The 12,864-nt window shown below is 42.5% G+C and overlaps 1 protein-coding gene across 3 annotated transcripts in view; it reads right to left on the reverse strand.

Annotated features, from left to right (window-relative positions):
- Nucleotides 1–458: 458 nt before the first annotated feature.
- Nucleotides 459–12,864, reverse strand: part of rreb1b (ras responsive element binding protein 1b) — a 58,732-nt gene continuing 46,326 nt past the window's right edge. For all 3 annotated transcript variants that reach the window (XM_036556634.1, XM_036556635.1, XM_036556636.1), the window contains exons 7-13: nt 10,353–10,497; nt 9,973–10,115; nt 9,689–9,878; nt 6,932–9,575; nt 5,809–5,973; nt 4,981–5,721; nt 459–3,775 (exon numbers count right to left, since the gene is read on the reverse strand). In XM_036556634.1, the coding sequence (XP_036412527.1) occupies nt 3,273–3,775; nt 4,981–5,721; nt 5,809–5,973; nt 6,932–9,575; nt 9,689–9,878; nt 9,973–10,115; nt 10,353–10,497 (4,531 nt within the window). In that variant the 3' untranslated portion in view covers nt 459–3,272. The remainder of the gene's footprint in view (nt 3,776–4,980; nt 5,722–5,808; nt 5,974–6,931; nt 9,576–9,688; nt 9,879–9,972; nt 10,116–10,352; nt 10,498–12,864) is intronic.

Raw genomic sequence — 12,864 nt, forward strand, 5'->3', positions numbered from 1 at the left:
AAAACTCAAAAGACACGTGTAGGTTCACCGGTGGTTTGGGATAGTAAATAAAATGGCTATATTTGAGTTGTAGACATGGTGACCCCTGGTTCCTATCACCACCACTGTAAAGAGTCTGTAAGTTTCTCTACAATGAACTATTTCTCATCAAACCACTCTGAATGACTCTGTTTACTTCTGAACTATTAACTATGCAGAAATTTTGAAAAATCTGGACTGACAATTTCAACATGTATTTTTTAGAAACCAATATTTTCTATTTATTATTCATTTGTATGCATGTTCTTCGTAATTAATATATAGTAGCCGTCCTCTACAACCTGGACACTGTGGGTTCTGCGCCTCATTCAGGCCCAACAGACTCATTATGGGAAAGCAATGGCCATGCACTTCGTTTCACACTCTTGTACAGACCTAAATGTATAACACTTTAAAATGAAAAAAAAAACTGAGCTGTCTTCAATTTCTCACTCTTTCTTAGTGTATATTTATTGTTTGAATGATTTAATCAAATAACAGGGCTGGGGAAAAAAAACACTAGCTTTCTAAAACTGAACAAATACATGAGAAACATGTGCAATCCCTTTGCAGTCATCTGACAGTGATAAAACAGAAACAGCTGAACGGTTAAAACATGCAGTATTACAGAGGATGAAAAAGAGGATGTACAGCATTGAGATGAAGCCAAAGGCAGTTGGTTTCCTGAAGAAATTCACATTCATATGCATGTAGTAACTGTAGTGATTGCTTTGCTCGCTGTAGAAATGAGAACAAATACTCCACCCACAAAGCATATGCATAATTTGAAAAAGGCCCTGAGAAAGAGAAGAATTGGTAACCACCAAATTAGACATGCAAAAAAAAAAAATCACTACTCTACTACTAAATCAAACTCGAATGAAACCGCTCAAGGTTCAGACACGATAATGTATTTTGTTAATGCACATGTGTGTTGTGGGGGCTGCGTTAATGCAAACAAAGAAGACAATAACAAAACGTAATTTATGGCAAACAGCTCAGGCATCAGAATTACGATCCATAAAATAAGCGATAATATAAAGAACTTCAAGATTGTTCAGTGCTACGGTCATCTTTTTTTTTTTGATTCTCCTTGTAGCAACATACGGGAGTCCACATGGCTTCTCGCGTGAGCTCGGACCACTCTCCCCAGGATCATCAATAAATACATAAAATATTCAGTGTGTTCTCTATTGCTGATAGAACTGCGCGTACACATGACGAACCATAAGCAAGCACACATTTCTCATAATAATAATAATGATTTGTTTCCGCAAATATAGTGACGTGTCCATTTGTTGTGTTTCCTTGAACCCCAGCTGGAGAAAACCAGACAAAATCTGTGAAAACCTTGTCAGAGCTGGAGTTTAAAGACCTTTCGCAAATCGAGACTAACTGTGATACTCTCTCCGATGGGGTTATCGCTCATCTGTAACGTTGCATAGTTGCGTTTGGCTCTGAGATACAGCATTCCATCGTTGATTGGGGTGAAGCGTGTTCGGTCACATCTTATAAGGCCTTAGAGAAAACCTCTGTTGAACTGAGGGAAGTCTACGAGGTTAGATTCGCTAACTGTTGAGGTACTAACTGGTGAAGTATAGGCGGCAGTGCGAACAGCATTGTTGTAGTAGGCAAGGCAAACGACAGCAGGGCGATTTCAAGTATAAAACCCACAAACATCACTGAAATGTAAAAAAGCACTTTGTTTCACATTGGAATTAAATACAAAGTGTGGAAAGCAAAGACACGGCGGCTGTGGGCAAAAGCTTGTGTGGTCTACTGATGGCAATTTCATACAGTGGACATCTAGACATCTACTTGGTGGGAGAGACTGTGGTCAACTACAGTGGATTCAGCCTGTACAGCTTCAATGCACCACTTGGACCGAATACATCAGTGGAACAGAAGATCCAATGGACAACGTCTTCATAATTTTGTCATTGTAAACGATGTCATTCAGAGTGTTCTGGTGCAAAATGATTCATTGTGGAGAAACTCACAAACTTGTATTTCTTCACAGTGGTGGTGATAGGAACCAGAGGTCACAATGTCTACAGTGCAAATGTAGCCATTTCATTTACTGTCCAAAATGACCAGTGAACCTAAATGTGTCCATAAATGTGTCTTCTGAGTTTTTAGAGAAAAAACACATTTTCTTTGGGGACTACTTTGCCTTAAAACCTAAGGCATGTACTCATCTGCTTTTAAAAGTTATGTTTTAGGTCAAAATTATTTTAAAACAATGTTTTAGGCCTGGGGCAGAGTTCATGTGATGACATTCTGTAACATAGCTTTCAGGCACATTAAGCGCTTTCATCGCATTGATCACAAGACTAGCTTTCAGGCGACTGATCGACAGAATTGTTCTCAGTGGTGGTGATAGGACGTCTGGTTCCTATCACCACCACTGTGAGCAGTTCTTGCGACCACTTGCTAAGTTTCTCTAAAATGGAAAATTTCACATCAAATCACTCTGAATAACTTTGTTCACATCTTAACCATTTAATTATGCAGAACTTTTTAAATGTCAGTGGAATTCTTTAAGCGTAGTACAGTACAAGCTTTTGCCCATGGTCAGTATCTTAATGTCAGGCTTTACACCCCAAACCACCAGGGGGAGCTGTCTCAACTGCCGGCTATGATCACTCCGGAGAGCATCATAAATCAGTGACGTTCAAAAGAGAAGAAAATGTACACAACAGGCAAATATTGCCAATAAACAACTGACCAATGATCACCCCAACTGAAAACATAAGGCCACTGAGTTACACAACAAGTCCTCCAAAAACCTAAAGAAGCCTAGTCTCAGAATTCCAAAGAGAAAAGGTCTCAGGCACTTCATCTGTAGAATGCCATTTGAGCAAAAAAGACTAAAAACAAACTGGAATTTACTTAAGAATAATACATTATAAATGGTGCTAATATAAACTGTCGGCTTATCATACAAAAACGTACTAATCTGATATAAAGACTTATATATGATTAATTAAAAAAACAATCTTATACATTTGATTAAAAATTATACTGTCCAGTTATAGTCATATTGATCCAAATCTCTGAAAAAAAAATCATTAAGGCATTGAGAGAAAAATCATTGAGTCGTCTCCAGTTTTGGATATTTTACGCATGTTGCAGCTGCATGAAGCAGTTATTGGTGGATGCCAGTCGTCTTTTAGTGTTTGTGGAAGGTCACTGAAGTATGGCACAGAATACACGTCTGCTCGGCCTCCTTACGGAACAGGTTTGTCCGCAGCTCACTGGTTATCCGTAAGACTGGAATCACCCATCTCTTTGGCTTTCGGGTTGCCAGGTGGGTGGGGGTCCACAGAGGCATCCTTGTGAGGTTCCATTGCATTAGATTCCCCTTCTTGAGGCTCCTTTGTTTGAGACTCTTTGGGAGGCTCTGCTGTGGAATCTTTCTCTTCCTCGACGCCAACATCGTCGTCCACCGCCTGGTGTTTTTCTGTGGATTCCTCGGCCGCTTGTCCTTCACCCTCGTCTGCCTGAGGCGCTGCCCCATTACTCTCAACCTCATTATCAGTAGGACCAGCTGTCTCGCTTTCACTTCCAGAAGAACACTGAAGCTCGTCTCCATCTGCAGCACTGGCGTCTCTTTCTCCGTCGGCCTCTTCAGGGTCGTCTGCATCCTCGGCCCCTCTGCTATCTGGCGTCTTCTGGTGGATACGCTGATGCCTGACCAGGCTGTGCTTCAGCGTGAAGGTCCGTTCACATGTTTGGCACTTGTAAGGCCTTTCTCCTGCAGAAAAGAGAAGGACAGCAGATGTTAAACAGCAAAAGGCACTACATAAAAATTACACTGTGTTTGTGTGGCTGTTCTTTGAGAGCCAGAGGTGCAAATATGGTCTGACAAGTTGGGCGCAAGACCAACACCAGTAGGCTAGAGCCTTTTAAAACCTCCTGATTACAAAGCTAGGTTAATTAAAGTACTCCTGCAATCACTTATCATATTATTATAATGAGTAATGCTTTAAATGTCAGTACTAATATACAATATTATTAACAGGAATAATAATGTTATGTATTGTCTGAAACATTCAGTATAGATTTTATTGCCTATTACAATGACAGTCACTGATCTGCAAGATCCTTAAAATATAATAGCAAAATACCTTGAGAATGATAGATGTGCTGGATCAGAAATAAGAAGGAGTATAAATAACTGCTCTGGTGTAAATCAATAAATGATCATAGTACAGTAAATATGTGCTGATAATGATTGCATTTGGAACACAGAGGAAGGGCAGATTAGTGTTTCTTTCAGCCAAAATGATCTTGTGTAATTTAAAAAAGTGGTAGGACTTTTCTCCCACTGCTGCCCTCTGACCCCTTGATTTTGCAGCAGCACTAACAGCGTATGAATACATATATATAGCAGCAGTAGTCGACCATTATACTGGTTACATTTTTTTCTCAGATCACACCACCTTAATTGGTGCAGGAGTTACATTAACGTCAGAGCAAAACCTTGTATCTCCATTTTTTGTAATTTTTCAGCTTTTGACACAACTGTTGCTCTTTACATTATGAGTAAATTTCATGATGAATGGACCAACAGAAATGGCCCAAAAAATACCCAGAAAAAAAGTCTGGTTCCATTGACCTACATTAAAAGTGAAGTAAGTTTTTTCCTTCTCCTGTAAAGTTATCATTTTGGAGATAGAAGGTTTTGTTCTGACAACGGCGATATATATCAGGATATATAGCGAAACCTATTTTTTGGTAAGACCATGATATAAATTCATGGCCATACTGCCCATTACTAATTTATAGGGTTGCAACAATGTCAACAAAGTAAATTAAATCAATCATGATTCAAAAAAATCAACATAATGTTTATAAAAACAAAAGCGTTCTTTAACGCTCTACATTTTGATATACGTGGTCAGCCCTAAGAAACTGGCCTGAAGTTATTAATTGGCAGCACATCAATTAATCTCTTACCAGTATGCGAACGCATATGCCTGGTCAAGTCCTGCAGGCTCCAAAAGCGTTTGCTGCACACGTTGCAAATCTTCTTCCTCTTGTCAGTTTTACCTCCTGGAGACTCATTCTCCTCCTCCAACCCTCTTAGCTCTGAGGAGCTATTCTCTTCCTCCTCATTCGGCCCCTCCTTCCTCTCATCTTCTGTTTCAGTCTCCATATCGATTCTGTTTTCTTCTTTCTCGGCAGGTTTCTCTTTGTTTACAGGGGAGGTGCTGGTGCTGGTGCTGGTGTTGGTGAGTTGGGTAGACTCTGCAGGCTGATTTCTCCCTTTTTTACCTCCATCCTCCAGCTGGGTCTCCTGCAAATGAATCTTTTGGTGCCGGCTCAGGGTAGCCGCATGGCGGAAGGTCTTTTTGCAGGTACAGCACGTGTGAGGAAATTCCTCTGATGCAGGATTCTCAGGTTCCACTGTAGGTGCTACAACGTCAGGCTGCTGCTGCTCAGCTCCTGACAGTTTGAATTCTATGAGCTTGCTGGCAAAGTTCATATCCAGACTCTTATTGCTCTGAGAATCATCATTCTCATTGCTATCCGTACACTCAACGGACTGTGAGCTTTCCACATCCTCCTTGCACTCTGGTTGTTCTGTGGCTATGTGTTTGGGTTGCTCTTTCAAAACGTCAGTGGGTGTGCTCTCCTCATCCTTTCTAGGACTCACAGTATCTCCAACCACAGCAGGCTCAGTATCAGAAACACCATCTACAAACAGAGCAGAGTTAAATTTGCACTCCACAAGTCAAGAATGTCAAAGTGGCTTTAGTGTAGATAGAACTAAGCAGGTCTTACCTGTACTTCCCTGTGACCCCTCATCAGCTTTGGGTTTGAGTCGTGGGCCAGCGTTCTGCAACATGTTGCGATTGGATACGCCATGCTTACGAAGAAGGTGGCGCTCACAGTTGGATTTGGTGGAAAAGAATGCATCACACTCGGGACACGGGAATGGCTTTTGGCCTAAGAAAAATAACAACAGAAATGTTCACGGTGCCATGCACATGTAACACTTTATCAGAATAAAGAATATACAGCTCAATTATTTATATGCAACTTGTTTACTAAGTGACAGAGGAAATCTTGGAATAAGCAAATATAAACAATATTTTAAATGTATGCCTAACCACTAGCAACAAATGCAGACCACAGAATCCTCATATTTGGGTAACGTGTGGGAAAAAAAGTACATGATTGGAAACACAAAGCAGTGGTGTTGTTTTGGAATATTTGTTTGTTTGCTTTAATATATTTTTCTATTTCCACAAAGCATCTACACATTTTCCCAGTAATTTTAAAACCGTACCCAACACTGCAGCAGACAGGAATAGCGTGAGTTGAAGTTTAACCTCTGTTAAATAAATTTGGCCATGAAACTTTAATAAACTTAGTAAGCAATTATGATATTGTAGATATTACAGGAACACAACCAATGCCTTTTGTCAAAGGCCAGGCTGAGGTCTGAAACCTGATGCTGTAGTCTGAGGATGTACCCCACAGCTTGTTCGTACAGGCATGATATCGGCCTAACACAATGAAACACAGTGCCTCCCTGCAAGCACGATAAGCCAGCAGTTTCTTTTTTTAAACAAACGCATTTTTCAGTCGCATTTCTTGGTTTTGATATAGGATATTATATCACCCAACAGGTTTCAAAGTTTTATTAGTGTCTTGGTACGGTTTGCATGAAATAAAAGAATTTTTACAGTTACTAAGGGCTGTTACTGCAGTAACAAACAGAAATATGAGAAAAAAATATCAGAAAGATGAGTTAAACCCTTCACACAACTAGTTCCTATTACCAATGTCAAAGATTCTCAATGACACTCTTCAATGCGCCATTTCATACCAAGCCAATCTGAATGACTTTCTGAAAAATTCCCCCTCAAGTCATGAAAGTTTTATGAGAGCAATGTCTGACCTGTATGTGTAAGCATGTGCCTCTGTAAAGAACTGGTCCAAGGGAACACACGAGGGCAGTAGGGACACTTCATCTTCTGCACCGAGTTTGAATAGGCATTCTTCTTCCCTTTGCTCTGCAACTGGACCTTCTGTTTTTCCTCTTTACCCTCCTTCTCCTCTTCACTGGCAGACAGTTTCTCCTTCTCCAGCTCCTCCTTCACTGGCTCCACCTGACTCGGCTGTAAGTACGGGCTGAATTTGTTTGCATCAGTAGTGGCGAGCATTTTCTCCACACTTGGAAATTCTCCGCTGGACTCCAGATCAATCCCACTGACAGACACAGGACTACATACGTCTTCCTTGAATGGCCTTTTCTTTCCTCTCCTCTTTGAAGAATGAACTGAAGAGCCACTGCCAGAGGAGCACTCAGGACTAGCAGTGCCACTGGAACACTTTTTGTCATTTAGTGTTTCGCCACCCATTAGCCCATCACTTTTCTCAGTGCTGATCCCTGTTTTGAGCAGCACCGGAGCAGCAGACACAGAGGAGATTATCTGGGCAATGGAGGCCAGAGGGGGCATCTCTGTCGTGTTGGAGGCAGCAACTGGTTTGGGCAACAGTGGCTTCAGGCGTGTGGTGAGCTTGACTAAATCACCTGTTAGAGTGGAGCCAAGGGTAGGGATAGAGAGTGGAAGAGATGCATGGACACCAGAGATCTTTACTAAAGACTTGTCTGTGCTTGAGGAAGAAGCCTCTTTCCTGACCTCCTGCTGATGCGGTGATGTGGTACCAACTGATTCTCTCTTTACTTTCTTTCTTTCAGAGTCCTTAGGAATGGAGAGGTCAATGGGCTCCATGGAGCAGTCATTAGATGATGACAGAGAGGAAGCAGCTGCCTCAGGTTTTATATCTGAGCCAGTTTTCAAGGACTTGCTGGAGAAATCCAAGGGCTGGTCTTGATCAGCAGCTCCAAGCAAGGTGCTATTATGGTCCTGTTTACCAGATTGAGGCTGAACAGCATGTGAAAGCCCGTTTGAGGCTGGAGCAGGAGAGTTGGCCTGGACAGAAGAGGCAGCTGTGACAGGAACAGAAGTGTTTATGTGTTCCTCTATCTCCCTCTCAGGAACATCTGGGTGCTGCTTAAGCAAATGATGAATACAGTTCCTTTTGGCCAGGAAGGCTGCTCCACACTGGCGGCATTCAAACGGCTTCTTCTGGCAGCCGTTATGAGTTCTCAGGTGAATCTGGAGAGCCCTGTAGCTCTTCAGGTCCTCTCCACAGTAACGGCAGGATGTGTTACCTGTACCAGCCGAATCTAGGAGGTCCAGTGTAGTGCCACCAGTTAAACCGCTTGCACTAGAGGAGGTGGTAACATACTCAATGTTCTTCTCAATCTCTTTTCGGGTGTTTTTCATGTGTTTCTTGCGCAAATGGCGCTCACAGTTGGCCTTGACAGTGAAAGGGTAGTGGCAGAGGCGGCAGACGTACGGCCGTTCACCGCTGTGCGTTCGTAAATGACGGATTAACGTGGCGTTGTCTGGAGCAGCGTAGGTGCAGATGCTGCACTGGTATGGAGAGGTTCCTAAGTGATGCCTCATATGTGCCTGGAGGCCTCCTGGGAAGGAGAAGACCTGTGTACAGAAACGACAAGGGTATTCTGTCTTGGTGGTCTTCTTGCCACTCGACACTCTTATATCTTTCTCTTTACCCCCAGACTCTTCTTGTTTGATATTTGCAGTAGATGAGTTGTACGTCAAATTTGTTGCCCCTGTTCCCTCGGCCCCTACAAGGGTGTTCTCCCAGTTAGTAGGAGAGGAAGAGGACGAAGATGAGTTTGATGACTGCTTAGAAGTGAGAAGAAGCTGGCCTGTAGGGGGTGGTAAGCCAGGGCTGATGCAACCTGAAGAAGCTTGCTGGGCATTCATAACAGGTGGAGGTGTTGTGGAAGTTCCCATGCTGGATCGAGGAGTCACCAGTGGCTTGGGTTTGAGAGGGGTAATCTGTTTGGGATCAGCCTGTAGAGGGCTTCCAGGACCTTTTGGAAGCAGTGGTAGAGACACCTGAGAGGTAGCCATCTTCAGGATCTGCTGGATGTCAGCCAGTTCCACTCCCGTTTGACTATTCACCGGTCGGACAACCAAACTACTGTTGACAAGTCCACCCTGAAGTGGCTGCAATGACAGGAAGCTGAGTCCAGTGCTCTTGTTCAAGCCTTGAATAGAAACAGGGTCTAGAAGACAGAGGCCAAGACTGCTGCCGGTCTCTTGAGGTAGATCTGTTGCTGGGGTCTCAACATTTATAAAACGGATGCTGTCTAAAATTTCTTGCTGCATCTCCTCCTCAGACTGTTCAGGCTCGGCAAGCGAAGAAAGCTGAAGACCGAGGGATGCCATGAAATCTTTTTGTCCGTTTACAGCATGGGGGTCCTTATGTGGTGTTGCATCAGCTTCCTCTTTGGAAGCCACAGAAACAGGGTTTTTAGGTACTTCTGCAATAGTGTCAGTTTCTTGCTTCTGGGGTTCAGCACAGGCATCTGCACCAGCTTTGTGCGAGGGTGTGTGTAGATCCAGAGATACCTGAAGAGGAAAGGCCTTGTTGCAGACTTCACAAACAAACCTATGAAACTTGCTCGAGCAGCGTCGCAAGTTTGTCTCACACCAAACCTGAAAAAATGAAGTTGTAAAGTTACATTTCAGAGGTCAACGCACCAAGACGGGTAATGACAATATTCTGATCTCTCTGGTTTCTGTTTCAAATACGCATTTGAAGTCCCAACCTGTGCAATCTGTGGAAACTTGTGGCAGGAAAAGTCAATGAAGGACAGATCGCTGAAACCCAGGGGGATTGAAGGGTTGCTCTGGATGAAAGGTTTTCCAGTGGGATCTGTGGGCAGTTGCTTATGAATAACCGAATTATGACGAAGAAGGCCACGGTGCGTGCGGAAGGTGATACAACACAGGTTACACCTAGCACAAGAAAAAATTCTGTTAAAATACAATATCTGTATCTAATATCTATACAATTATCTTGCAGTTGGGAATATATGTTGTTTGCTCCCACCTGAGTGCAGTGTCAGGATGTGTTTCCATGTGTGACTCCAAACCATATTTACAGATGAATGTCTTGAAGCAAATTGGACAGTGCAACAGTTCTTCCTCACGCTTTACAGGTCCTTCTTCTTCTGACTGCTGCACCGTCAATACCTGATTAGGGAAGATTGGCTATGAATTTAATATGAAGGTATATTAAGACCGAACAAAACCCCCAATTTAGACAAATAATACCAACTGGTCCATTTGTGTTATGTAGTGGATTTAGCAATTAATTAGTTAAATTAGTGTTTTGAGGTAAAGTACTGCTTTAATATTCTGATACTGTGTGATACTGGATTTAAAATAAAGGCACCACTAAAAAAGCACAAAGGATTTGCAGAATCGCACCTTTTTAACGGGTGGTTCATCGATTTTCTCTCCATCATCCTCTATACTTGGCTTCCTCTTGACACTAGGTCTACGGCGCTTGTTTGGGGAGGCAGGACTGGAGGCAGGGACATTATTTGGGTCCTTGTCATGAATTTTCATGTGTCTGTAGAAATCGAAAGGCACTTAAGTTATCTTGTTCAAATCTGAATAAGACACAAAGAATCATTACACCAGTGATGAAATGCACCTTTGTACCATACGACCTACAGCCACAGGATGCTTCTGAGACATCAATGCAACAACAAAGCCAGTGACAATGTTTGTGGTCACAACAGAGAAAGTAAAGTCTGGCTATTTAGTCTGTAAATCTTTGCAGAGTAGCTAATCATTTTTTGGAAGTCAAGCAAAGGACTGTACTTTGTGCTGGCTGAATTATAAAACTTTCAAAACAAAGTCTATTACGTCTCAGGGATGCAAGATGGATGAACCAAATGTCCCTGCTCAGATTATGAACACAGCTCACGCTGGTAAAAGGACTGCAAGCTAAGCATGCTATAGCATGCAGATCAAGTTCATGTGATGAAACAGTTCCCTGTAGGCCTATTGTCTATTTATTCTTTTAAATGAATGAGTGTTGAAGATACATCTATGCATACAGTTAGATGAGCTCAGCTGCTGGTTAGCAAATCTTCAAATAAAATGTAATGTTCTTCTCTTTATGAAGCTGCCTCAGTCTTACAAAACCTCGCGGCCTCATGAGAGGAGCGTTCCGTTCAGTGAAATGAGTGGGCTGGAGGAAATGCATGACCTACATGCAGACAGCAGAGGGCTTTCTCTCCAAGGGGCCAGACTGTAGTGAGTGGAGGGAGAGTCGCATTACGACATGCTGGAACGTGTGCAGCCCCCTCCCTACGGCAGTTTGCAGAAACAAACCCACCTTTCAGGTTCCACCAGATATGAGTCTCTTGATGCTTAAGTTTAGATGTGGGTTAAACAGTGAATAACGAAATGATCCAGAGTTGGTTCTGCGTTAGAGTACACTAAATTCTGAACGCTAATGAAGTTATGTATAGTGAGGCCTATGCACTTTTCCTGTGTCTTTGAGTCAAGGCCAGCAACAACATGCATTAGGAGTTAACAGATTACACTGCTGCGATAAAACTTTATATACAACTTAATAATATCATAAGGTACATTTAAACAAACACATCCAAAGTCACAACAAATAATACCAAAATATTATGTCTTAAAGCATCCCAGGTGGACGTTCCTTCAATCTTAGTAAAACTGTCATCATGTGCAATCATTCAATGCTAAAAGTGTTATTTTGAACCAGGAACATTTTTTAAACTTAAAAAAAATTTGTGGAGTGAAAATTCAATTGCATTGTTGGGGACCCTTGACAGGCCTAACGCACTTCTGCCTCCAGAAGTGAACATGCATGTCTAGGAGAGGGAGGATAAATGTCAGCAGGCGCAGTGCTGAGAATCTTGTTTTACATTCTGCAGTCAGGGATATTAATAGCAGAGATGGAGTGAGGGCCGCCCATATGTGGACCCAACCCTGACAGCCTGAATCCTGTTCCATTTCACATCTCGGGTCTCTGGCCTCGATCACAAACTCTTCACCTCAAAAGGAGCAAATAAAAGAGCTAACAGCAGAATTTTAACTGGGTGCGCTTGGAATATTAGCTGATAAATGGGCACGGACATCGGTTATTTCTTGTGACCGACTGTAGGACAAATGAACACCGGGATACTGGGCTGCACTGTGCTCCCCTGCAATACCTCTATTATATGGCAGAGGGTGCTGTGATGTACAGGTCATAGTGGGAAATATGAGGTTATGCTCAGCATAGTCTTGATTCCAGCAGCCATGAGTTTCGCAATGACAGTACAATTGGAGCTGCAAGAATTTCACTGTGGTATTGACTAGTAAGACTCTGATTGGTTGACAGCATCATAGGCAATGGTAGAAGCCCTGCTGCACGGCAATAAATTCTTACTCCCCACATCTACTCTGCACTAAGGGTGGGCAAAATGGCAAAAGCTTCCCCATACACAATAACTAACTATCACTATATTTAGTTTGTCTGATTGTGAAAAAGTGACAGATCATTTGCACAAGCAAAATAATGTAATGGAACATTTTGGCTATGCAATTGAAAAATATTTAATAAGGAACAGAGAAAAAAAATATTAAAACAATTATAAAAATAAAGACGATGGCATTATGAGCTGACATGCAATCAGCAACTTGTTGCTATGATGCTTTATGCATTATACTATTTAGTTATGTTAAGGTGCGCAGATGGGACGCTCTGGAGCAGCCGCTCATGAGCCATGCATGAAGCCAAGCCTCGGCTAAGTGGTATGAAGGCCCCCAGCACTGGACTGAAGAGCATAAGAACTACATTCTCTGCAGTGTCAGAGCTCTATCCAGGACCTTTGGGATGAGCCGGAGTGATGCAGAACTAATCATCCAACATCAGTACCTGACCTCACTAATGCTCTTGTTGCCGAATGCAACC

This window comes from Colossoma macropomum, unplaced genomic scaffold (genome assembly GCF_904425465.1).
Source record: "Colossoma macropomum unplaced genomic scaffold, Colossoma_macropomum, whole genome shotgun sequence".
Classification (NCBI taxonomy): domain Eukaryota; kingdom Metazoa; phylum Chordata; class Actinopteri; order Characiformes; family Serrasalmidae; genus Colossoma; species Colossoma macropomum.